Source organism: Vulpes lagopus, chromosome 10 (assembly GCF_018345385.1).
Source record: "Vulpes lagopus strain Blue_001 chromosome 10, ASM1834538v1, whole genome shotgun sequence".
NCBI classification, from domain to species: domain Eukaryota; kingdom Metazoa; phylum Chordata; class Mammalia; order Carnivora; family Canidae; genus Vulpes; species Vulpes lagopus.
Window position 1 is genome coordinate 85,450,991 of NC_054833.1, and position 24,976 is coordinate 85,475,966.

Genomic DNA, 24,976 nt, shown 5'->3' on the forward strand with positions numbered 1-24,976 from the left:
CCCAGCTCTGCCATCCTCTTACCACACATCCTCACCACTTCTCCGTTTTACTCAGGCCAGAAGCTGAGCGGGTCGCAGAAGGTGTTTGAGATCATCCTGTCGGCCGAGTTGGGGGTTTTGAGACTCAGTTTCCCTCCCGGGTCACGGCCGCCGCGTGCGTTGCACACTCCCGGGGCGAGATGGGCCGTGCAGGCGGGGGAGCCGGCTCCTGGGAGCAGGTGCATGGGGACGGTGCTTCTGAGATGCTGATGAAGTGGCACCCGCACGGGCCGTGCGGTCGGCTAATGGAGGGTTTCGGTTTCCCTTTTGAAGTTAGGATCAGCGCTCGGCGGCAGAAGAGCGCTCCGGTGCCCCGGCGGGGGTGGAGGGACAGGCCGCTGCGCCCCGCGCCACCCCCTGACGCTGCTCTCTCTTTTCCACGCAGTTCCATGTCCATCCGCTGGCCGGGCTGCTCCCTAGGAAGCCATGCTTGGATACTCATAGCCATGTTTCAGCTCGCCATGGATCTGCCGTCGTGTGAGTCCCTGGGCCCGGGCCCCGACTTCCGGCTCCTGCCCCGGCCACCGCAGCGGCCGCCCCGGCTGTGGAGTCTGAAGAGCGGACAGGCGGCGCGCATCCCCGTGCCCGTGTGGAGCCCGCGCCCGGCGCGCGTGGAGCGCAGCCACGGGCAGATGCCCAGCCCGCGCGCTAAGCGGGCGCACAGACCCAGGGACCAGGTGGCCGCCCTGGTGCCCCGAGGGGGGCTCGCCAGGCCCCCGGCCGCCGCCAAATCCAGCCCTTCCCTCGGCCCCTCCTCGTCGTCCCCGTCCCCCGCGGCGGGCGCCGGGGCAGCCACGGACCAGCAGGCCCTCCTGCGGCGGGGAAAGAGGCACCTGCACGTGCAGGGGGCCGCCTTCAACACCTTTGACTTCCGGGGCAGCAGGCCCACCACGGAGACGGAGTTCATCGCCTGGGGGCCCACGGGGGAGGAGGAGGCCCCAGAGGCCAACACGTTTCCGGGGCTTTACGGCCCCACCACGGCCTCCATCTCACAGACGCGGAAGACAACTGTGGCCACCGCCACCACCACCACCACAGCCACCGTGGCCACCTCCACGACGCTGCAGACTAAGGGGGTCACGGAGCCCCTGGGCCCCAGGAATAGGATCCCGGTTGGGGTTAGCACAACGGAGCCTTCCACCAGTCCCAGCAGAGACGATGGTGAAGACGTCAAGCCCCCGCGGATCCTGGGGGAGACCTCAGGTACAACCGCCTCTTTTCTGGTTGGGGTTCCGTTGGGGTGGGAGGACATGGGGGTGTGGCTCACGAAGGATGCCGAGCCGTGCCCCGGGACGCGTTTTTTTTTTTTTTTCTCGGTGGCAAAAACTAAAAGTGTTGACAGTTGGGTGGCAGCCTTGGGGACGGAGGGGGGATGTGCGTCCAGGGACTTGTGTGTCCTGGCAAAGGTGGGTTGTGCTCCAGTCATGCTCCAGCCGGCGTGTGGCTAGTAGAAGGGAGATGGGACAGGGTCTCTCTTTAGTGGTGGCCTAGAAGAGGACGTGGTGGCTGCCTTGCCAGTGTCACGGGCATCTGAACCCCACCAGGCACAGGGCCACATCTTCCCAAATGGCAGCGCCTTGACTTCTGGGCCAGCCTGGGAATAAGATATGGCCACAGCTGCTGGTGTAATTAGGGCCCATGTGGAGTCTCTGGAAATGTGCAAGGGTGTGGCCCTGTGGAGGAGTGACTGCCAGATTAGGGATCCCTTTAAGCAGCAGAAGAGATTGAGGTCAGGTATAAGGAAGAACTTCCTGTGGTTTCGCTGAGGTTCTGCACACCGACTCAGGTTGGGGAGTGTATTCTCTGGAGATGGTGTCACAGGTGTTTGGAGGACAGGGGTCAGGACAAATGGCTCTGGTTCCTCCCCCTGTTATTCTAGGTGCATAGGACGGTTAACATTTCCTGGCCTCGAAGTAGCCACTGCAATGTAGTTCTTGTTTTTCTTTCTTCTCCTCTACCTCCTCTTCCAGTTGCTTCAGAAGGAGTAGCCCTTGAATATCTGCCAGGCCATAGCTTGTCCCATCAGGGGTAGCCACAGCAATGTCCCCAGCCCCACGGCTGGCTGAGGGAGATGCAGAGCCCAGGACCCCTATGTTCCAGCCTGCCTCTGGCTCCCTGTGCCACTGTGAACAGGCCCCCACCCCACGCCCCACCAGGACCAGGATGTTCACAGGTCGGGCCTGTGCTTGCACATCCCAGACAAGCGGCGGTACCCGCTAGCTCTTTTTTTTTTTTTTTTTAAGATTTTATTTATTTATTTTCATGGGAGATGCAGAGAGAGAGGCGGAGACACAGGCAGAGGGAGAAGCAGGCTCCATGGAGGGAGCCCGACGTGGGACTCAATCCCTGGTCTCCAGGATCATGCCCTGGACTGAAGGCGGCGCTAAACCGCTGAACCACCCGGGCTGCCCACTTGCTAGCTCTTAAAATGGGATGCAGATTACAGGATATCAGCACGAAGGGGTGGTGGTGCCGTGTGGCCTTCTCCATCCCCTGTCTGTTTGCTTCTCCACATCCTAAGGGTTCAGGGCTCCTTGGTTCCAGGCAGACCCTCTTTGGGACCTGGGAGAAAGAAGACAATTGCTCCCCAGGGCCAGTCGGCAGCATTGGTGCTCTGGTTTTCCTACAGGCCTCATCAGCACTGGACTCTGCGTCTGGCCATAGTCAGGAGTTGGATAGGTTTTCACAGAGTGGGTGGCTTTTGTTCGATGACCTACTTCCTTTACCTGGACAAGAGAACTGCAGTTTTTATTATGAGCAATTCTTCCCTAGAGAGCAACGTATCTATGAAAGCAAACCCAACTCCATCTCAAAGCCAGGGGCCAGGCCCAGGGCTGGAGGCTGTGAGCTTGGAGCACGGAGTGAGGAGGTCTGCAGGGGGTCGCAGGCCATCTTCCGGGTGGCCTTTGTTCCGAACCTATGGACGCACAGCCTGCAGCTCATCCTGTCTGTGCCAGATGCCTGAAAGCTGTTTACAAAAGCATTTGTTTTTACCTCAATAAGCTCGCAAGCCATCATCATAATAGACTACAGTGCTGTGTTCATTTCCTGTCATCCCCTCTACATACGTCACTTACTATATAGGCACGGATGAGAAAACAAGTTCCCATTTATTCCAAATTACATTTGTTATTACTAAAGTTAAATGCTCGGGACAGCATTAGAAGGCTTAGCAAATTAATTCACAGTACATTGGATGTTGCTAATCCAACTCGACAGATGCTTATCTTGGAAAAGATTTATGGTTCTTCATAATATAATCTGGTGCTAGATTAATTTGTTTAGCAAAACAAATTTAAAGGGTGGGGGGAAATATGTGTGTTTGCTTTTAGTGCAGAGAAATGTTAATTCTGGGAAGTGATGCTGGATGCTGAGAAAGGACGCCAGCAGCCTTCAGCATCCAGGCCAAGGCAAAGCAAGACAGGAAGTGCTGAGCTGATGCCTCTAATTCGGTGCATCACAGTCCAGCGGATCCCACATAAGTGGCCCAAGCCCGGGCACTGAGAGCCCTGGCGGAAGCCCCACGAAGCCAAGTCCCTGCTTGTCCTGGCAGTGACCACACATAGACCGGGGCTCCCAACTCTTCATGGAGCATGACTGCTGCTCACTCTTCTCAAACAGATTTAAGGCCGTAAGAGTAGCCTTGGAGATCCCAGAGCTGTGGTCTAGGAGGCCCTATGTGCTTGCAGGCCACAGACCGCCTGTGCATTGGGCTCTCCTGCAGGTAGCTGTGTGACCCTGGGGAAGTTCTCTTCTCTCTTGACTTCATCTTCTTCATCAAAAAAAAAAAAAAAAAATTAAAGCTTAGAAATATCTCTTCCAAATGATGGTCATGAGGATTCAGCAGAACAACACCAAGCACATGCCCAGGTGCTTCTGTACCCAGCAAGAATGAGTCCAAGGAGAAGTTTGCAGGTGTCAGGGGCCAACAAGCCACCAGGGACACGGAAGTCTTCTCATCTGAGACACACCCAGCTCTGCCCCCTCACTGCTGAGGATACCCCAAAAGACAGAGTTAAGGTTTTGGAAAGTGATAGGAAGAATTTGTTAAGTCAGCTCTGTTGTCCAAAGAGATGTCTTTGGAATCAGATTTGGGGAGTTGTGAGTTTTTATTTTTGCTTCTGGAGAGAGGTATTTGGAAAGGAAAAGTTACGTTTGCCCATCTGTCCAGAACACAGATATCAGTGGGCATAGAAAAGTAGATGGCTAGAGATTTGGGGCACTCTGAAATCCCTCAGGAGCTAATACTGCGTGAAATAGCTACTGGAATCATCAAATGGTCCCTCTCCCAGTGACCTCCCTGTAAGTGAGTGATTGGGAAGTCTCTTCTAGTTTTAGTGTAGTGGCTAAGAGTGTCTGCCTTCAAATTCCTGGCTTTATCTTGTATTAGCTGTGTGGACTTGACAACCTGGTTACCTGTTCTGTACCTCAGTGGGAGTAATAGTATTAACGATCTTATAATGTTGCAAAGATAAAGTGAGATAGCATATGCCTGGTAGTCAGTGCCTGGCACATAACAGCTATTCATTACATGTTTGCTGCTGTTAACATGGTGGTGATGATGGCAGTGGTGATGGTGGTGATGATGATGGTGATGAGATTGGTGATGATTGTGATGATGATGGTGATGATGTTTTTTTTTTATAATAAATTTATTTTTTATTGGTGTTCAATTTACCAACATACAGAATAACACCCAGTGCTCATCCCATCAAGTGCCCCCCTCAGTGCCCATCACCCATTCACCCCCACCCCCCGCCCTCCTCCCCTTCCACCACCCCTAGTTCGTTTCCCAGAGTTAGGAGTCTTTATGTTCTGTCTCCCTTTCTGACATTTCCCACACATTTCTTCTCCCTTCCCTTATATTCCCTTTTACTATTATTTATATTCCCCAAATGAATGAGAACATACACTGTTTGTCCTTCTCCGATTGACTTACTTCACTCAGCATAATACTCTCCAGTTCCATCCACGTTAAAGCAAATGGTGGGTATTTGTCATTTCTAATGGCTGAGTAATATTCCATTGTATACATAGACCACAGCTTCTTTATCCATTCATCTTTCGATGGACACCGAGGGTCCTTCCACAGTTTGGCTATTGTGGACATCACTGCTAGAAACATCGGGGTGCAGGTGTCCCAGCGTTTCATTGCATCTGAATCTTTGAGGTAAATCCCCAACAGTGCAATTGCTGGGTCGTAGGGCAGGTCTATTTTTAACTCTTTGAGGAACCTCCACACAGTTTTCCAGAGTGGCTGCACCAGTTCACTTCCCACCAACAGTGTAAGAGGGTTCCCTTTTCTCCACATCCTCTCCAACATTTGTGGCTTCCTGCCTTGTTAAGATGGTGATGATGTTGATGATGATGATGATGTGATGATGTTGGTGATGGTAATGATGGTGGTGGTGATGATGGTGGTGATGATGATAGTAATGATGATGGTGATGATGTTGGTGATGACGGTGATGATGATGGTGATGATGGTGATGGTGGTGATATTGGTAATGATGATAGTGATGTGATGATGAAGATGGTGATGAGGCTTCTGGTGATGATGGTGGTGGTGGTGGTGGTGGTGATGATGGTGATGGTGATAATGGTGATAGTGATGATAATAACGATTCTTACCCTTGTGATGATTTGCTACCACTAACTTGCTGCTACATTTACTGCTCCACTGATGAGGTCATTTGATGAGATGATTTGATGGAGTCCTGCATCTTCATCCCTGACCTTGGTGCTCTTTGTGGAGGTATAGATGGCACTAGGTACGAACTACTTGGGATGGAAAATCACCTGGCTGAGGTTCACTGAGGCATTGAGCTCCAGCCTTGCATGGTGCTGGCAGAGGGTGAGTGTCAGATGGGGCAGAAGTTCACTTGAGGTCGAGAGACGAGGACTCCCCACTGCGAAGCACCATCTTCCTGTGACAACTCTCTTGCTGGTCATGTTCTGAGTCTGGAATCACAAAGTCTCCTGGGAGAAAAACACAAAGTCATTTCCTGGGCTTTAATCTTAAAACTCGTAAAGGGAGCTGTGGGGAATTCAAGCCAGCTGATTTTGGTTATTGCATTTGCCCACTGCGGATCTCCTAGGCTGTGGGTGCTAGGCATACAGCTAGTGCTCAGTAAAGATTTCTGCGACCTGATGTTCTTAGACCTTCCTGCTGGCACCTGGACCTTGAGATTCCCCAGCCTGCTCACATACATCTGTTGCTTTCCTCAATCGTCCACATTCATAGCTCTAGAAGGCATGCCACCCAAGAGGGGCTAAGAAGCCCTGAAAGGTCTCCAGTGTCATTCAAGGTTTGTTCCCATTTGGATTAATCATGTATTCATGACACCCAGCAGCTCAAGGAAAAGATGGCTCGGATGTCATCCTAGTCCTGCCTGGTAATTTTTACATTGGGATTCACTCATGCGTTTCCAGGGATGATTTCCAAGTTGCTTTGTCCTTGTCACCAGGGGGCCTTCAGTGTCCTTTATGTGTGTCCCACTGTAAGCAAGAGGACAGGCCGGTGACATCCTCTCTCACACCGATAGTCAGCTGACCTAAACAGCAGAGCAACCTTGGGAGCAAGTCTCACGTTGGGAAATATTTTCTAAATGCTGGGGTAAAAGTGGAAGGGAGTTAGGAGCAGCTGCGACAGGGAGAGATGGGCTCTTTTCCTTCTGTTTAAAGCTGTGATGGTGGTTTAAATGCTGAGCCCCTTTTAATTAACTTGCTGGGTGTTTGCTACCAGGAAAGTGAATCCTTCCTTAATTTAAAGATATTTGAAGCAAATGACTCATGAACTTCAAAAGTTTTGAGCGGCTTAATTGGGCTAAGAGCAACCATGAACAAATGAGTGTTCAGAGCTCGCTAAACATCCTGCACTCAGTAGCTGGTGATCCTGGGCTTTAAAGGGTCTTAACTGGGACTGTGGAGTGGATGTGCCTGGTTTTGCGTGGTGACCTGTCATGGCACGGGTGGGATTGCGCGTGTCAGCTGACAGCTCTCTGCACCCGTCCAACCTCCCAGAGCGCTCCTCTGCTTTTGCTGAGCAAAGCTGTGTTCACACCAAATGGATAAATGAGCTCCAACTCATTAGAGCCAGCCTCAACGTCTTCTGGAGATGACTGTCTCACCAGCTTATTGCATCTAGCACTTCTTATGCTTGTTTGGTTTCCGCCAGAACCTCCTTCTCCTCCCAAGAGCAAGTTAGGCATCAGGAAGGTTCTTGAGTTCTTGCAGGATTGTGGTGCCTGTCCTGGCAGCCTTTCTCTGTTTCCCTTTGCCCAGCCCTCAGGACTGTGGGAAGGGGCCTGAGCTCACACCCCCTCAATCCGGGCACCAGTCTCCTCAAAGGGCTGTAGGCAGGGTTGTTGGCAATGCAGGTATTGGGGGATTGCCCCCCATCCCTGCAGAATGTGCCTTCCTGACATCTAGTGCTTCACTAAACACTGGATGGGTAACAGACCCATTTGATATACTGTGGATTGAATTTATGGTTTTCATGCACTCACAGGGGAATGATTCTAAGCGTAGAGATTAAATATTAGACAGAACATTATTTTTAGAATTATTTGACGATGTGAAGAGGACTGGTTTTGGAATTTCTAGCTTCTGATCTGTCTTGCAGGGAACTGTCAGCTCCGTGCTTGGTTGATATGAAATACCGCGCTTCAGGATGGGGGAGGCATGAAAGGGTACGAAAACCTGGGCCCTTGCTGTCTTTTCAAGGAATTTAAAATCTATTTGGGAAAGTCAGACAGGAAAGGACACAAGCCTGCCTAAGAGAGTAGTGACAGTTAAGGACGGGAGTGGAAATGTCAGAAAGCCCCAGCTTGGGCAATCATATAGCAATCCTGAAAACCCAGTAAAGAAGGAGGGGGCCAGTCCTGGTGGCAAGGGCCCTGCCACGCTTCCTGGAGAGGGTGTGAGGCTGGTCCTGACCGACGGGGAGGGTATGCATGAGCAGAGCATCGGGGTGGGCAGAGCACACGGAGCACTCGGAGACTAGAGCCTGGAGGCCTGCATGGTGGAGGCAACAGAGCAGGAGGCCTGGGACTCAGTTTCCTCACATCTAGAAAGACACTGGAGGAAAAACCCCCGAGGCCTCGCCTCCAACTCTGAAGGTCCATCAGCACGCTCGTGGCTCTGTGTTTCTTCTGCCCACAGCCAGGACAGTGGCCTGCCCTGCCCCTTTCATCATCAGTGAAAGGAGAAGGCTGATGAGCGTTGGCCCGCCCCTCTTCCGGTCCAGGGTCACTCCAGGCACTCAGCCCAGTAGTTCCCATGCACAGCAAGCTCTGGGGTTGGTGGGGGCGGGCAGCTGTGGCCGGGATTTCCCAGCTGTCAGTTGAGGTGAGAAGTCACCTGTCCCTGAGCAGAAGTCACCCACCCCCATCCAGGAGCAGCCTGGCGGAGCTGGTGTCCAGCTTGAAAGGGCCCCATGTGCATGTGCTTGCTGGAAGAGCATAGCCCTCACCGCTGCAGCAGGTGGGTTCCAGGTGAAGCACCAGTGTGCCCCAGAGGTCACTGCCTGGTCCTGGAAGCTCAGCCAAGATCACAGGCACACGCCTGTTGGACATGCTGTATGGTCCGACGGGCATACAAGGCCTCCCGTCTTGGTTTTCACTGTGGTCCAGTGAATCTCTGCCTGGGAGTCTGTTGCAAAGAGATGAAGATCAACAATGCCAGAGGATTAAGTATCTCTTCCAGAACTTTCCGTCAGCAGCAGGAATGCCCAGTCTCTCTCAGGAGAAGAGGTGGAAGTGTCTGCTGAGTGGACCAAGGGTAGGACGTGGGGGCAGTGAAGCTGGTGCTGATAGGGGGAGCCCCTGCCTTGACTCAGGCATGACCTGGGCCTGGGCTGCCCGCCGTCCATGGCCCTTGCTATGCCCCATTACCTCAGGGACAAGTGGCTTCTTGGGCAGCGGACTGGGAAATGATTTCCACCTCGAGGGGTGCTTCTGAGACGTGGCTAAGTTTACCCACAAGGAAAGCTGGACACACGTAGCAAGTGTTGGGGCCCTGGGCACTTGCAGGTCCCCTCACTCTGTGACAGCATCACAGACGGAAGGACACTTATGCTGGAGAAGTGTGCCTCCTGTCTCCTTCAGCATCCCCCAACCGGGCTGGGGTCAGGACGTGCAGGGGCCTGGCCAGTGCTGTCCTAGCTGCCTCATGACCTTTCTCAGTCCTAGATGAAAGGGAAAGAGACCCACCCGGGGAACAAACCGTCAGCAGAACCCCATACCCCACAGTGTTAGCAGCTCCCACCAAAGTCCTGTGGTTTGTGGGAGCACTATGTCCAGCGCCCCTGCCTAGGAGAGGGCTGCGTGCTGGAGGACCCATCAGCATGTCCTTCATCAGGGGCCAGTTGGTGTCTCTGCACACTGTCCCTTGCACACGTCCCTTTAAGTGGCTTGTTACCAAAGCTGTGCTTCACTCTTAGTGTTCCCAAAACTGCCCTCAGAAGGCTGTGGGGCTGATGTTCAGGGAAGTTCAGCCTCTCGCGTGAGTCGGAGGGAGGTGGGTTGGGGCCCTTTCTATGATGCTGAGGGTCCCTCTTCACCACACACCCCTGCTGCCTGGAGCATCGGACATCCTGACTGGGACCTGAATCCAACAGGGAGCTGATGGCCGTATTCACTGGGAAGTCCTTGGCCCATATGTGAGGCGTGGTGATGAAGGAAACTTCTAGAAGCTCCAGGGAGGCCCCTCCATCAGCAGAGCCCATGCCAGGTGGAGGGACGAGCTGGACGCCTCCACTCTGTGGTTTCATGTGCTGAACAGAGAGGCTGGTGGCTCAGGCCAGAGGCAGAGCCTCTGGGAACCGTGCCTGGGTCCCCATCCCTGGGTCCCCATCCCTGTTCCTACCTGTGCCAGGAGAGAATCACCATCGTCTATGCAGTGGGGCAGGAAGAAAGGCTAACTCTCTCCAGCCAGCAACCTGCCCTTCCAGCCCCGGGACCTGGGTTTACAAAGCATATTGGCAAATCCCCTTTTACTCACTTCAAGTGCACCTTTTCGGAGAAATAACAACTGACCGTATTATGTCCTCCTGACTCGTATGAGTGGACCTGAGAGGAGGTGCAATGTGAAGTAATGTACGATAAATGCAGGTCTGTGCACGTCCTCACTACAGGCTCACCCCCTCGCCCCCGTGTGACGTCAGCAGGAGCCTGAGCACAACTCGACCTGAGACAGGTGTGTCGTCTGAGCCTGGGGGGCAGGTGACTTTCTGAAAATGGTGAACACCTCCCGGCAACGTTCAGTACGAAAATAACACAGCCTTCTTTCCACGTACGTGGTGGTTGTGTTCTTGGAAACTTTGGTGCTTATTAAAACCATGCAAAAAATACTCTGGGTCTGTACGTGGAACAGAAGGAGCCGCTCTGGGCTCAGCGCATTTATAGCAGGAGTGAGCAGAAGGATGTTCGGAGTTGCATGGAACGGAGGGCTGGCCGTGGGTGAGCACGTCTGTCCCGTACACCACAGGGCAGGTAGTGTGCTGGCCCCACGCCACGAGTGTCACTCATTGTGACAACCAGAAACATCCGCCACAATTCCTAGATGCCCCTGCCTCCCAAGAACCCTCATTCCCATCCTAGACGTTCCAGAGGCAGCCTCCCACCCCGGAGACTGGTGGCCTTGCCCCTACCTGCGTGCTGCACAGAACGGACCAGCTTCCCTCTGCACCCGGGTGTCCTGGGGCCGCAGTGACACATCTCTGCCAGTGTAGAGTTTGAAACTCTAGGCATTTGATATCTCCTAGTCTCAGGGCAGAGGCCTTCTGGAGGCCCCGGGGTAGGATCTTTCCTGCCTCCTGCCGCTTGTGGTGCTGCAGGTGTTCCCTGGCTCATGGCCGCACCGCCCAGCCTCTGCCTCTGTCTTCACACAGCATTTTCCCTGCATGCCTGTGTCTCTCCTCTCCTTGTAAAGACACCGGCCATTGGATCAGGGCCCAAGCTGGGAATCCGGGATGGTCTCATCTTGCAATCTTCCATGTCATCACGTCTGCAGAGTCTGCTCTTCTAAATAAGGTCACATTCACGAGGTGTGGGGTTAGAATGAGAACGTATCTGTTCCATGAGGCTCCCAGCCACTCCAGGGGGAGCTGCCATCTGCTCCGCCTGGGGGTTGGCAGTGCCCGGGGATTTTCTCCAGAAGCTGGGAGAATTGCAGACCCATCATCTGCTGCTCACCCCACTGGAGAAGAAGGTGGGTCGGCGTGCGGCAGAGCGGGGGGGGCATTGGCCCTATCCTTACTCCTACCCACACTTCATGAGGCCTTGGAAGCCACCAGGGCTTGGAGAAAACACTACCTCCATTTGTATAAAATGCTCTGTATAAAGTAAGTCCCACAAACAGGTCACAGATGAAGATGCCTAAGGTCTGGTTGGGCTCATGCCCTGAAGAACCATCCTTCACTCACCCACCCGCCTGAATGTTTCCTGAACACCTACTATGTGGCAGGCAGTGCGGTCATACCGCAAGACAACACATAGTCCCTGTTTCTTCCAGAGGCAGCAGACAGACAGACACACATACAGAACATGCGTAAGACCAGCCCAGGTATGTGGAGAGGATGCCTGGAGCATGGGGCAGGGAGTGGGATTCTGGAGTTGAGACCGGCTGATGAGAAGACAGGGTAGGAGGGAGAAGGAAGGTGGCAGCCGGGCACTGAGGTTGTCAGAGCGGGACAAGCAGTGCCAGGGCTGTGGTGTGGCAGGCCATGTGGTGGGGGCAGGGGGCGTCGGAGGTTGGACTGGAGCAGGGTCTTCAGGGCTTGGAGGCTGTCGTGGGGGCTCCTGGTTTTAGTCTGAGGATAGTGGGGTGAACAGAGCGTGGCCTGACTGGTGGACCGTGGACCCCCTGAAGCCCTGCAACTCTGGGAAGACAAAGTAGGGTGGGAGTCCAGGTCAGAGCAATCTAGAAGGCCTCCCAGGTGCTTGGTCTGAGCAGCTGGTGCCTTTGACATAGTGGGGCCTGTCCTGAGCTGCGGTGGGATGGGCACAGATGGGAAAGGGCGGCCAGCAGCCCCTTGGGCCCTGCCTCCCTGCCCCTGCCCATTGGCTGTCAAAGGGGACGTCTGTGGGCTCCTCCAGCCTGAGTGTGAGCAGCGGGGGAAGGTCTGGCCTGCGGTGGAGACCCCAGAGCCTTTGGGGAGACACATGGGTGGTTTCTGAGATCACCTGGAGGGAGTGTGGATGGTGTGCGAGGGTGACAGAGACAGAGGACAGGGCCCCAGGGAGTCCCCAAAGTATAGGAGGGGTGCCCAGGATAGAGGAGTGCAGGAAAGGAGGAAGAAGATGGAGGAAGTGGTCCTGCATCAGGGCTCCTACGGGGCCAGAGCACAGAGATGACTGTCACCTCTGTCCCCCACAGAGGAGCCTCTTGGAGGCTTGATGGGAAGGCCCGATGGAGCACATGGGGGAGGACGGGACTGTGGGTGTGCAGGCCTTGGAGAGTGGTGGAGGGGCTGGGCCAGACGGGGTGGGAAGGCCTGGTGTGCAGGGCCCAGAGGGGAAGGACACATTTGCTGCTGTTCTGTCATGAGCGAGCAGGAGGCAGGTGTGCCTGCCAGTGTGGAGGGTGCAGGACAGGATGACACTGGCTGCTGGTGGTGTGCAGATGAGAACGGCCCCGATGGCTGCTGGACGGCCAGCACCTGTGCACACAGCAGAGTGGAAGGCAGGATGGGCTGGGCTTGTGCAGGGAGCAGGAGATGAGGAGGAGGTGGTCTGTCTGGGAAATCCCGCTTTCCTGGCTGCAGAAGTCTGCCCTTATCTCTCCTGTTGGCTGGAGGGGCCTGTGCCCCTGGGGGATGGCACAGAGGGGTCAGGGATGGCCGCCATCCCCAGGGGGGACAGATAATCAGCAGGCACCCAGACATAGTCTCAGGTGGATGTGGGAGTATGTGAGCTGGGTCTGACTGGTGGGAGGGGGTGTCTGGGAGGACATGAGCTCGGGGCTTGGGGCAGGGGTGGAGGCCTCCTGGCACTAGGGAGGCTGGGGATGGGGATGCATGGTGTGGAGGCCAAGAGGTCATGGTCAGGGGCAGGAACCGGTGCTTCCTCAGTGCAGACAGATGCTGTGGGAGGGCCGACCCCGCTGGCTTTGGCAGTGTCCTCGGGCCTCTCCTGAGGTCCCTCATCTGGGAGGTGAGGTCGGTGTCCTCACCTGGTGATGTAACGGGCCAGACCCACCAGCAACCAGCAAGAAGCCATCGCCCTCAGTCCCATGGCCATGAAGTGAAGCCTGGAATGAGCTTGTAAGCAGGCCCTTCCCATGTCAGGCATCCAGGTGAGAACGTGGCCCAGCCATGGAGACACCAGGAGCTTCAGATGGTGGAGGTCTCTGGGCCCTATTGGCCCTCAGACCCAGGCAGAGGACCCGGCCAGGCCAGAGTGGGACTCCTGACCCCCCGAAACTGACATGATTGGGAGGTTTAAGCCTCGGAGCCTGTGGTCGTTTGTTACTCGGTGTTGATGACCACCCCAGCCTGGAACCCTGGGATGCCAGCAAGCAGGTTGGAATGAGGGAGTAATCGTATGAGTCGGTGGTGGTCATGGATGCTGGGTCCAAGTGGGCTGCAGGCCCTAGCCGTCCCCTGCTGGCTGCTGTGGCCCTTGCTTTGGCCAGTTTGGAGAGAAACTCCATCTTGGGCACAGATGGCTGTGCTCTGCTCCCCACCCGGAGCCTGGGACCTCCTCCTCCTCTGATCTACGGTCCTGGGGGCAGGGCACTGTCGTCATTCCCATTGGAGCCGACCTCGCTGGGCCTGTCACCGGATGTGTGGGCTTTCAGGCCGTCCGCTGCCCTCCAGCCCTGGCCACAGACCCCCTGTTGGTCTCCCCATAAGACCCCTCTCCCCCACTCCCTTCTAGCCTGGGCTAGCACGGGGTCCATGTTGTGCTGTGTCCTGGGAAAGATCATGGAAATGAATTATACATCAACACCAGAGATGGATCATTAATTAATAAACTCGGCCATCTCAACTTCCTGCCCGTAAATAGCACTTACAGTGAATGAATAAGCAGCCTGGCGCCCCGCCTGGGTATTGACAGGTCCTCCCTTGGCTGGTGGCAGGAGAGCAGGTCAGAGCGGGAACTGCCTTCAACTGGACGCGTGTCCCCACGGGTGTCCCTACACCAACCCAGATGCTCTACCAGTCGTGCTGCAGGATGCACCTGGCCCTCGAGGCGAGAGAGCCCCCTGCCCTGAACTGCATGCCCAGGCCCCTCCTTGGGGCACTGAGCTCCCCCTCAAGAGGACGTGCTTGCCCCATCTGCACACCTGTTTGCTGGAGCTCACTCTGCTGCCCCAGCACGTCAGCTGGAGCCAAATAGGAGCTCCACAGGCAAGGGGCTGGGGGTCTTTCTATTTAGGGACCCGTGAGTGTCTCTAGAGCTGCTGCAGCCCGGATGACTTGAACAACACATTTATTGTCCCCACTCTGGGGGCTGAAGGCCCAAGGTAAAGTCCTTCTGGGGCCATGGGGCAGCATTCTCCAGGCATCTCTTCCAGCTTCCCGCGGCCTCCGGGCTCCTGGGCTGCAAGTGGCCATCCCCTCCGTGGTCCCAACATGGTCTTCTCTGTGTGTGCATCAGTGTCCACATTTCCGCCCCCCCTCTTTATTTTAAGATTTTATTTATTCATGAGAGACACAGAGAGAGGCAGAGACATAGGCAGAGGGAGAAGCAGGCTCCCTGCAAGGAGCCCAATGCAGGACTCAATCCCAGGACCCCTGGATCACAACCTGAGCTGAAGATAGATGCTCAAACACTGAGCCACCTAGGCATCCCCACATTTTCCCTCTGTATATGGACACTGGTCATATTAGATCAGGGCCCACCCTGATGACCTCATTTCAACTGGATGACCCCTAGAAAGACTGAATTTCGAAGTAAGGTCACGTTCTGAGGTCTGGGCAGCTAGGACTTCAACATGTCTTTTGAGGGGAGCACGGTCCAACTCATAACACATGTCACTGGACTTAGGGTGCACCTAGGTAATTCAGGATGATGACATCTAGAGACCTTAGTTATATCTGCAAAGGCCCTGTTTCCAAATATGGTGACGTTCACAGGTTTTGGGGGTAGGGCTTTAGCATCTTTGTGGGGGGACAAAGCTTAACCCCAGATGCACCCCATTGCCAGCCAAATCCCACTCTTCCTTCTTGCCTCTGAGCAAAGGAATTGTGTCAGCAGACAGCACCTGTGTGGCCCTGGGACAAAGCCTGAGTCTGAGCAAGGAGGGGCTCTTCACCCACAAGAAGAGAAGTTTCTGGAGTCTCCCTGACCGCACATGGATTATTTCACGTCTTATCAGAGGAGGAGACGGGGAAGAGGGAAAGCAGGCTCGCTGTTGTGCTGGTGGCAGAGGTTCCTTGTAAAGTTTGATGTTATTGTTAACTTTGGCTTCAGGGGGAAAAATAACTCACCAGACGTTAGGAGAGAATCATAGACAGAGCAGCTCAGCGCGGCTATTCCAGAAGCCAGATTAATCTGCCACACACCCAGCCCGGTGCCGAGGAGGAGGAGGTGGCGGGCGGTGGGAAAGCGCTTTACCTCCCTCTTGATCTTGTCTCATTTTTACAAATTTTAAAGAAAAGCAGAAACACGAGCCTCTCCTTCCCCTGCTGGATTTGTCATTGGTGCAGATTGATTCCTAGAAGGCATGCAGTGTTTCCCTCTCACCCAGGTGTTGGGAATGTTGTGGGCCCTCTGCGCTTGGCAGCGGGAGGTGGCACCACGGAACCCAAGGCCAGCCTTCCAGGCCAGAGTCGAGGGGGCACGTGTCTCTCCCAGTGGGAAAACACCAGCTCCTTGTCTGTCCTTTGGCACTGAGCCTGCAGCTCCTGGCCTGTGGCAGCCCCATCCGCCATTGAGACGAGTGTTTCATGCATACCTGTCAGGTACAGCCGGGAGTTGGGTGCGCACAGGTGCTCAAGGAAGAACAGACACCTGGAGCAACACTTGGCAGTCATCCTGACCCCCTCTTGCATTCGGCACTTGAGCAGCTCTCGTCCCTGCCTGGCTGGATCAAACCTTGCCTGCACCCCACCTTCCCCCTAAGCAGAATGCATGTTGCTTCTCCCTTGGGTATCTTCTCTTAGTCTCACTCGGATTCAACTCCCAAAATTAAAAGGAGGTTGAGATTGCAAAACCTTTTACTGTGAGGACATTTTACTGGTTGTTTGTTTTTATTTTTTAAGTAACTGAAGAGCTGAGGTGCTTAGACTCCTTCCATTGCTGCCATCTGAGCCATGCCTCCGCCCTTCTCTTTGCATTTTTAATGCCTCCAAAGAGTTGAGAAAAGTATAAGATATCAAAACATCCCATTGTTCATGCTAAATATATACAATTTTGTTTGTCAATTATACTTCAATAAAAATTACAGGGGTCAGAGCAAAGAAGAGCAAACCAAAGTATGAGGGGAGCAGGCAGGGGCTGTGGGGCTGGGGTGGCAGCAGCCTAAAAGGCACCCATTTGGGCAGCCATCAGGTTAGGCTTGCGGGGACAGCTCGAGGAGGAGAAAGAAGCAGGTGCTGTAAGGGCCTGCAGTGACATAGGGAGCCTGATTGGACTTGGGTGCTGTTTGCACGGTGCTCTGCAAGGGCTGGCCCGCTAGGACAAGGGCCGAGATGCCCACGCAGTGGTCTCCTTGCCTCTAGTTTCGACGGAAAAGCCCAAGTCACACTGGGTTCCTGGGAGGATGCCCTCCTCCCCCTCTGTCCTGGGAGGCCAGAGGCCCGTCACCAGCAGTGGTGCTCCCCACGCTGCCTGTCCCCCAGCACCCCTCCTGAGAGGCCGGGGTTTCAAAGTCTCTGGGGTGGCAGCAGGATGTACCTTTGGAGAGAGAGGCTCCACCAGGAGGGAGTGGGTGCCTCTGCCCTTGGGGCCAGCAAGGAGCATGTTTCCATAGGCCTCCGAGGGTCCAGGGACAAGCTTTCTGCCAGCCTCCCTGCTCAGAGAGCCCCTGGCGCACCAGGTTGGGGAGAGCGGGCTTCCCCAGAGGACCTGAGGAGGGTCAGGACTGGTAGTGGGACCCCTGGGGTCTGAGCATACTGAGAAATCTGCGCAGGCCCACAGAACCCTAATGCCTCCTGTTCTGAGGACCTTCTGGTGCTGGGGCACCTCATGGCCAACCTGGGCAAGGTGCAGCGTGTGGGGAGGTGGGGGGGAAGGAGTGGCGCAGGGGCTGGAGAGAAGCATGCCCGTGCCCACCCTGCGTTCGGCCTCCCTGACAGCTCCAGGACGGGTCATAGGGCCCCGGCCTCTGTCCTGTCTGTAACATGGGGTGACCTTTAGCACACGGATTATGGAGCTAGGATTGGACCCAGGTGCCCACCTGTGGCCCTTCTGCTCCAGATTCCCACAGAGGAGCTGAAAGAGGACTCTGGTCTCTCTGCCCACAGGGCTACTGCAGAGCCATTTAGCATGGAGGACGATTGAAATGTTGTTAAGACACTTACTTTCAACTTGGGAATCTTCTTGGGATTCCCTGGCCCCTGAGTGTGGGCTGCCCCCTCCCCAGTCTTTTCTCTCTGTTGTAGTCGAGGCTCGGAGGCAGCAGCCACCACAACCCCCTCCCCCCACCCCGCCCCACAACCCCAGGCTTGGCTCAGAGTTTCAGTTGATTTACTTTTTATAGGAACAGTATGCTTCCCCCCAGCCTGCCTGCACAACCTGGAGCTCAGATCACAGGAAGAAAATGTGGGTCTGCACTTGCCTAAGGCCCCACCTGCCCTGAGAGTCATCGTCTCCAAATCCTGGGTCTGGAAGCAGGTTACACAGTAAGGAGAAGCTGCCAAGAGAATCCCATGTGCTTGCTCATCTGTTCCATCCTCCATTCATTGCACCAATGAAAATACACCCAGTGCCCAGCTCTGTGCTGGGGGCTGAGGCCTCCGCAGCCAGCGGGATGGCGCCCGCCCCTGTCCTCATCAAGATGTATCCAGGGGGAACCAAATGCAGCCGAACAGCTGCCCTCCCTGTTCCGAGGGCCCCGTTGACGCTGTTCTAGAAGAATGGAGCAAGGAGAACCGACCCTGCTCCCAAACATGGGAATTCCCAGCAGGCTTGCCTTGTGGGGCAAGGTCCAGGGTGTCCTGACCCACCCGTGGCTGGTCCAGGACGAGCCCTGTCCCCTTCCGGTGGCAGGGGCAGGAGAAGGCCACTGTGACTTGTGCTATTTCCCAGAGACCAGAGAAAATTCTGGCATTATGATCTGCCCACACGCCGGCGTCTGTGTCAGAGCCAGAAATAGAACGCGGAAGATTCTTGCTCTGATTTCTGTGCTCATAATTCTAGGGCAAGATGCCCTTACGAAATGTGGATCAAAGTGATGGTGGGGGAGAGAGCGGGCTGCACAGAACGGTTCACGCGAGGTCTGAGCGGTGTGAGCAGGGCCTCGCCGCGCTCCAATTAGCTGCGTTCACAAGCGATCATGTCCCAAGCCTGGACTCTGCTCAGCCTGGGGAAGACGGGTGTGATCTGCAAAAGCCCCTTCAGTCATGACAATTCGAATCCAGATACAGCCCACAGATCCCCCCGAACCCCAGGACTTGTTCTGGGTGGGGGGAAAAGATGCCAGCTCAGATACTGCACTCTTAGAAGGAAGGAGCACATCCCCTGAGTGCTGCAAAATGCAGGGCGCTCCAGTTGGTGACTTGGTGACTCCCGCCTTCCTATTAAGGGTTACCTCGGCAGGGGGGGAGGTACTCACCACAAGCCATGCTCTAAGTGCTCGACTTCAGCCAAATCTTGTACATCTGCAGCACTCCTGGGAGACAGAAGTGATGTCCTGTTCAGCATTGGCTGAAACAGAAGCACAGAGAAGCTAAGTGACTTGCCCAAGGTCACACAGCCTGTACAGAGTAGGATTGTGATTTGAATCCAGCTTCCGGGGTGTTCTTGTAATGTACTGCACTGCCTTGGGCCTTACCTCATTCAATCCTGGCCACAGCTCCTTAGGGTATATAGTATATCTGTATTTTTTTAAGTTGCCTTACAGATCAGGAAGTGGAGAGCAAAAGAGATGAGGGTGTCTGAACACCATCTGTGGTGGGGCAGAGGCAGAGGTGGAACCTGGGAGCACTCTGGCCCTGCACCCTGAGGGACCGTGCCGTCCCCTGGGGAGGCCTAGGCCTTCCACTGCCCTCCAGACCTTTCTGGTCTCCCTCACCCCCGCTGCAGCCGACGCCTGCCCTGGGGGATCCCGGTGACAGTGCTTAAAGCATCTGATGCAAAGGGAGGGGGGCAGGCAGAAGGTGTGTGAGGGTGGCAAGAAAGCCACCAGCACCCCGACATCACAGCATCCCTAAGGTCCACTTTGGGAAACACTGTCTCTTCCCAGCAGCCTGGAGACCCAGCTGGACAGCAGCACCGGTGCTTTGGTGACCTTGCCACTGTGTGATCTCAGACCCCATTTGATTTGGGGGCGTGAGCCTCAGGGGCAATGCTAGATGCAGCGTAGGAGCCGACTTTGTGGGTGTTGGCAGAAGGAGCAAGAAGGCAGCCCCAATGAGGAGCCCCTATTGGCAGGGGTGGGCAGGGGCTAACTTTGTCTCCTCCTTCCACATAGAGTACCCAAGGTCCAGGGCTGTCCTCGGCTTCCAGGGCTGTGAAAACCCTCACACGTGGCTTTGCGGGACCCTCCTTGTCCGTGGCTCTGCACCTTGAACCCCCTCCCCACAGCCTTGAATCCCTTCCCTGTAGCCTTGAATGCCCTCCCCACCCTGCTCCAGAGCCCCTGACCACAAACATCCCCCCTCATGCAAATCATTCTCAATCCCTTGTAGCCAGAAGTAATCTCTTCCTTCCCTCAGTGCTCCTGAGCATGTGTCAGCTTCCTGGCCAGCCTGTGCATGGGGGGAGCATGGGCAGGGGACATATCAACACTTGGGAGGCACAGCTCAGGTGGGCTCCCCTGGGTCCTTCCCTGGACACGGGGTCCCAGGGCCAGATCTCAATTGTGGAATGACGCCTGGAGGTTCATCCTGTGATGGTTCTCCTTGCCCTGGTCAAGCAATGCAGCTTCCCTGAGGACAGGATAAGTCCGCCAGACCCGAGGTGACATGCATACATTGGATAAATGGAGATTATTTGTGCACGGTTTGAAGCAAAAGCACAGTTAGGGTTATTCTAAGTTGTTTCTTGAGAGGAGCTTGTCCCTCTTCTACTGTAGTTACTTCTGGGGTAGTGGACAGAGCACCAGTGAGACTTGGGGGCTCTCGTCAGAGCCCAGGCCTGGGCAGGAGCAGGGCCCTTGGAGGCCGAGCCCCGGGTTGGGCTGTGGGGGGCTCTGTGGGGAGCACCTTGGACCAGCCCACCGCTCTACCAGCCCGCTCCTCATGTCTTGTACAGAAACGGAGCAGTACTGATCACCTGGAAGGGGTGGGGTGGGAGGGGTGGACATGCCGTGTTCTCTTTACTCTGATTGGATTGAGACTCACAGGGCTAGGGCCATCGGTTTGGGTGTGCCCTGGTGGAGAGTCAGGGTCATGGCAGGGCCCAGCCTCCCGGGGCCCATTGCCATGGGCTTGGCCATAACTAGGGAAGCACCAGCTGCCTAATTATGCCCAGGGACCAAAAAGGGGGCAGGGAACTCAAGGGTCCGACGCCATTTGGGTTTTGGGGGAAACCTGGAGCCCAGTGTCGCAGAGTTGGCTGGACGTGTGCACCTGCCAGGTGCCTGCCCGGGGAGACAAGGACCTTTCGCTGGTGCCGGGGACAGTCTGCTCAGCCTTGAAGCTGCATTTCTCTCCTCACCCGATCCTTACAACATGCAGTGTCCTAGGTGGGATGACCAGAGCTCAGGTGACTGCCCCAGAGTAGGGGAAGGTCAAGGCCAAAAGAGGTCGCAGAGGTCATTCACTCATTCATGTGTCAGATCATCACTGACCTCCTACATGCAGGCCATGGTGGCAGGACCTGGAGAGACTGTGGTGAGCTAGCCGGACTCTTCTTGTGAGTTGGTAGTCCAGGCAGGTGGTGATGTGGAAATTCACTCAAACAAATGCCTAATTGCAAACTACAGTGAGTGAGCTGAAAACATGTGGAAGATAGTGGGAGAGCTTACAGAAGAGGTGTGTTGCTCTGCCCAGGAAATTTGTGTGCCTGAAAAGGGAAAGGGCAGTTAGGAGTTGTTGGTCAGCAGTCCAAGGGGAGAGCCCATCAGGCAGCATAGAACCTGGTCCCTGGGGCAGCATGTGCATGCAGGGCCTGAGGAGTAGTCAGGAGGCCTATGTAGTGGGGCAGAGCATGCACAGGGACAGAGGGTGCATGTGGTGTTGTGTGCAGGGGGCAGTGTGTGCATGGGATATGAGGTGCAGGGAGCAGAGTGTGCATGGAGCAGATTGTGCACAGGGACACAGTATGCACAGGGCAGAGTGTACATGGGGCATGGTGTGCAGGTGGCAGAGGGTGGACAGGGGCAGAGTGTGCATACAACGTGGTATACAGGGGGGAGTGTGCAGGGGGTCAATGTGTGCATGGGGCATGATGTGCAGGGGGCAGAGTGTGCACTCAGCATAGTGTGCAGGGGGCAGTGTGCAGGGGGCAGTGTGTACATAGGGGCAGAGTGTGCACAGAGTAGAGTGTTTATGGAACAGAGCATGCACAGGGACAGAGTGTGCATGTGGTGTCGTGTGCATGGGGCATAGTGTGCAGGTGGCAGAGTGTGCACAGAGGTAGAACGTGTACATGGTGTGGTGTGCAGGAGGCAGTGTTCAAGGGGGCAGTGTGTGCAGGAGGCAGAGCATGCATGGAGCAGGATCTGCATGTAGTGTGGTGTACAGGGGTGGAGTGTGCCGGGGGCATGGTGTGCAAGGGGCAGTGTGTGCATGGGGTATGGTGTGCAGGGGGCAGAGTGTGCATGGGGTGTGGTGTGCAGGGCCCAGAGTGTGCATGGGGCATGGTGTGCAGGGGGCAGAGTGTGCATGGGGCATGATGTGCAGAGGGCAGAGTGTGCATGGAGTGTGGTGTTCAGGCAGTGGAGCATGCAGGGGATGGAGTGTGCAGGGGGCATGGTGTGCAGGGGGCAGGCTATGCAGGGGGCAGAGTGTGCAAGGAGCAGGGGGGAAGAGTAAGGTGTGAGTGGGATGGTGAAGTCACCAAAGGGTGTTCAGGGCATGGGCAGTGCTTCTGAGGCATCTAAAGACCAGGAGAAGCCACTGGAAGTCTGAGCTGGGGAGAGACAAGGTCTGATCTCTGCTCTCAGGGATTTCGCTGGCTGCTATTTTTCAAAGCAGCGTGGGCCCAGGGAAGCCTGCTGGGATCCAGGTTGGGGCGGGGGGAGAAGGGGAAGGACGACAGGACCCACGTGCAACCCTGTGACTCAGCGGGTCAGCGGTGACGGAAGCTCGGGGAGGACACGGATGACACCGAGGTCCTGCCGAGCCTTGAGCTCGAGAAATGGGGGATACCTCGGCGTTAGACACATCCAGGTACAGGGCTGAGACGTGGGGAGGCACAGCTGTCTGTCCCCCTCTGTCACTCACGGAGGACTACATTTCCCTCTTCACCAGCATGAGACTCCTGTTACTGCCCAGATCTGGATGACACAGGTGCTAGCGAGGTGCTGGCCGAGCCAGTAGACCATGCTGGGCCTCAGGATCTGCCAGCTGTGGAACTGGTCCACACAGCACCCACAGCAGGTGACAGCCAGGAGCCCCGTGCCGGGAATGCATCTGCGACTGGGTCCTCTCTGTGAGCACCCACTGCAGGTGACAGCCAGGAGCCCCGTGCCGGGAATGCATCTGTGATTGGGTCCCCCACGCTTCTGTGTCTCCCCCGCAAGAATGTGAACCTGGGGTCTCATTGCTGCCTTTCCGAGCTTTCTGGGGGAAATAAGTCAAAAAGTTAATTTGATTTTGAACAGATTCTTAAATCAGTTCCCAGGAGGCAGAGATCAATTTGCATTCCGTCTTCTCTTACTTAGTCATCTTGGCTGGTATTTTGCATGGGTTCTTGGTATTTTTCATGTTCTCTCGCTGCACAGACTTGACCCTTACAGCATTTTTTTTTTTTAAAGAAGCCATCTGAGGAACGAGAGGAGGCAACAGATTCTGAGTTGTTGTGTGTAGGTAGTTTTTGTTGTTTTGTTTTGTTTTTCCATTTTCTTTTGTACTTTGGTTTTTGTTCCTCTAGCCGGGAGTGGATGATGTAGCCCTTGACTCTGACTTTGACTTGGGTATTTGGTCAAATGCACATTTCCTTCTGCTTCCCAGCCAGAGTCCAGGATCTCTTCCTGTGTTTCTAGCTTCCAAGTGGCTCCTGGAGATAGGGATCCCCTGCCACATAGCCCACGGCAGGCACCCACACCCTGACCCCTGGGAGGGCTTCCAGGCCCATCCCCTTCCCGAGGGCATCTTCGTGCAGCTCGCAGACCCTCTTGTCTTGGGAGAGGAAAAGGATCTGACAGGTCTTGTGCCCAAAAGAACTGAACACAGGGACTTGAATAGATATCTATATACCCGTCTTCACAGCAGCATTTTTCACAATCACCAGAAGTTGGAAGGAGCCCAAGTGCCAATTGACAGATGAATGGGTAAACAAAATGTGATAGATCCATATGATGGAGTATTACTCAGCCTTTAAAAAAAAAATAAAAAGGAAGCAGATTCTGAGATACCCTATGGTATGCATGAACCATGAGGACATGATGCTGAACGAAATAATCCAGACATCAGAGGACAGATACCATATGATTCCTCTCCTCTGACGTCCCTAGAGGAGTCAGTTCATGGAGGCAGAGAGGAGAGGGCTGGGTGGGCACCAGGACCAGGCGAGAGGGTGGGTAGCTTGTGGTTAATGAGGGCAGAGGCTCGGATGTGCAAGAAGCGTTCTGCAGATTAGCCGCCTGTCGGTGTGAATACACTGAACACTACTAAACTGTACACTTCGGGACGCCTGGGTGGCTCAGTAGTTGAGCATCTGCCTTTGGCTCAGGGCATAATCTTGGAAACCCGGGATCGAGTCCCATGTTGGGCTCCCTGCATGGAGCCTGCTTCTCCCTCTGCCTGTGTCTCTGCCTCTCTTTCTCTCTGTGTCTCTCATGAATAAATAAATAAAATCTTTAAAAATAAAAAAATAAACTGTACACCTCAAAATGGTTAGGGATAGATTTCAGATGATGAGTATTTTATCACAAATCTCTCAAATTAAAAAAAAAAATAAGGGACAATATTTGGCAAAGCTCTGTACAGTGTAAGGACTGGGGTGTCCTGCTTCTGGCACCGGTCCTTGTCCTCAGGTGGAAGTATCCGAAGCAGAGAGACTTTCCAGCAGCAGCAGAGGAGAGTCACCTGCAAGTGGAAAGCTGTTCCAGGGGTACATCAGAGCAGGGCAGTGGCTGGTGGAGCTTAGAGGGTGGCCGTACCCAGGGGAACAGTAAACACACACTGAGGGCAGTTTCTCTGAGAGAAGCAGGGAGCAGCTGGAACCATCTCATGGTGTTGGGCTGCATTTGGAGGTTGTATTGGTTTCTTGGGGCTTAGGTAACAAGGTCCTCCAGGCTGAGGGTTTGAAACAAAGAAAATGTATTCTGTCCCAGTTCTGAGGCCAGGAATCCAAGATTGGGGTGTTAGTGGGGCCATGTTCCCTCCGGAGGCACTAGGAGGTGATCCTTTTCTGCCTCTTCCAGTTTCAGGGGGCTCCAGGCGTCCCTTGGCTTGTGGCCACATCTCTCCAACCTCTGTTCACACGGAAGTACTCCCGTGTGAGTCTGTGTGTCCTCTCCTCTTCTCACAAGGATGCCAGTCGGTAGAGTCCGGGCCCACCCTAACCCAATACGGCCTTGTCTTATAACTCAGTCTCATCTTCCAAGAGCCTACTTCCAAACAAGGTCACATTCTGAGGTTCCAAGTAGATGAGATTTTGGGGCGGACACTGTTCAACCCACTGAACAGTATTGGTGCACTCATGGTTTTCCAGGTGAG

The 24,976-nt window shown here is 54.9% G+C and overlaps 1 protein-coding gene across 1 annotated transcript in view; it reads left to right on the top strand.

Annotated features, from left to right (window-relative positions):
- Positions 1–24,976, top strand: part of AJAP1 (adherens junctions associated protein 1) — a 115,620-nt gene that overhangs the window by 54,745 nt on the left and 35,899 nt on the right. The window contains exon 2 of the mRNA XM_041769811.1: positions 425–1,242. Coding sequence (XP_041625745.1) covers positions 425–1,242 — 818 coding nt within the window. The remainder of the gene's footprint in view (positions 1–424; positions 1,243–24,976) is intronic.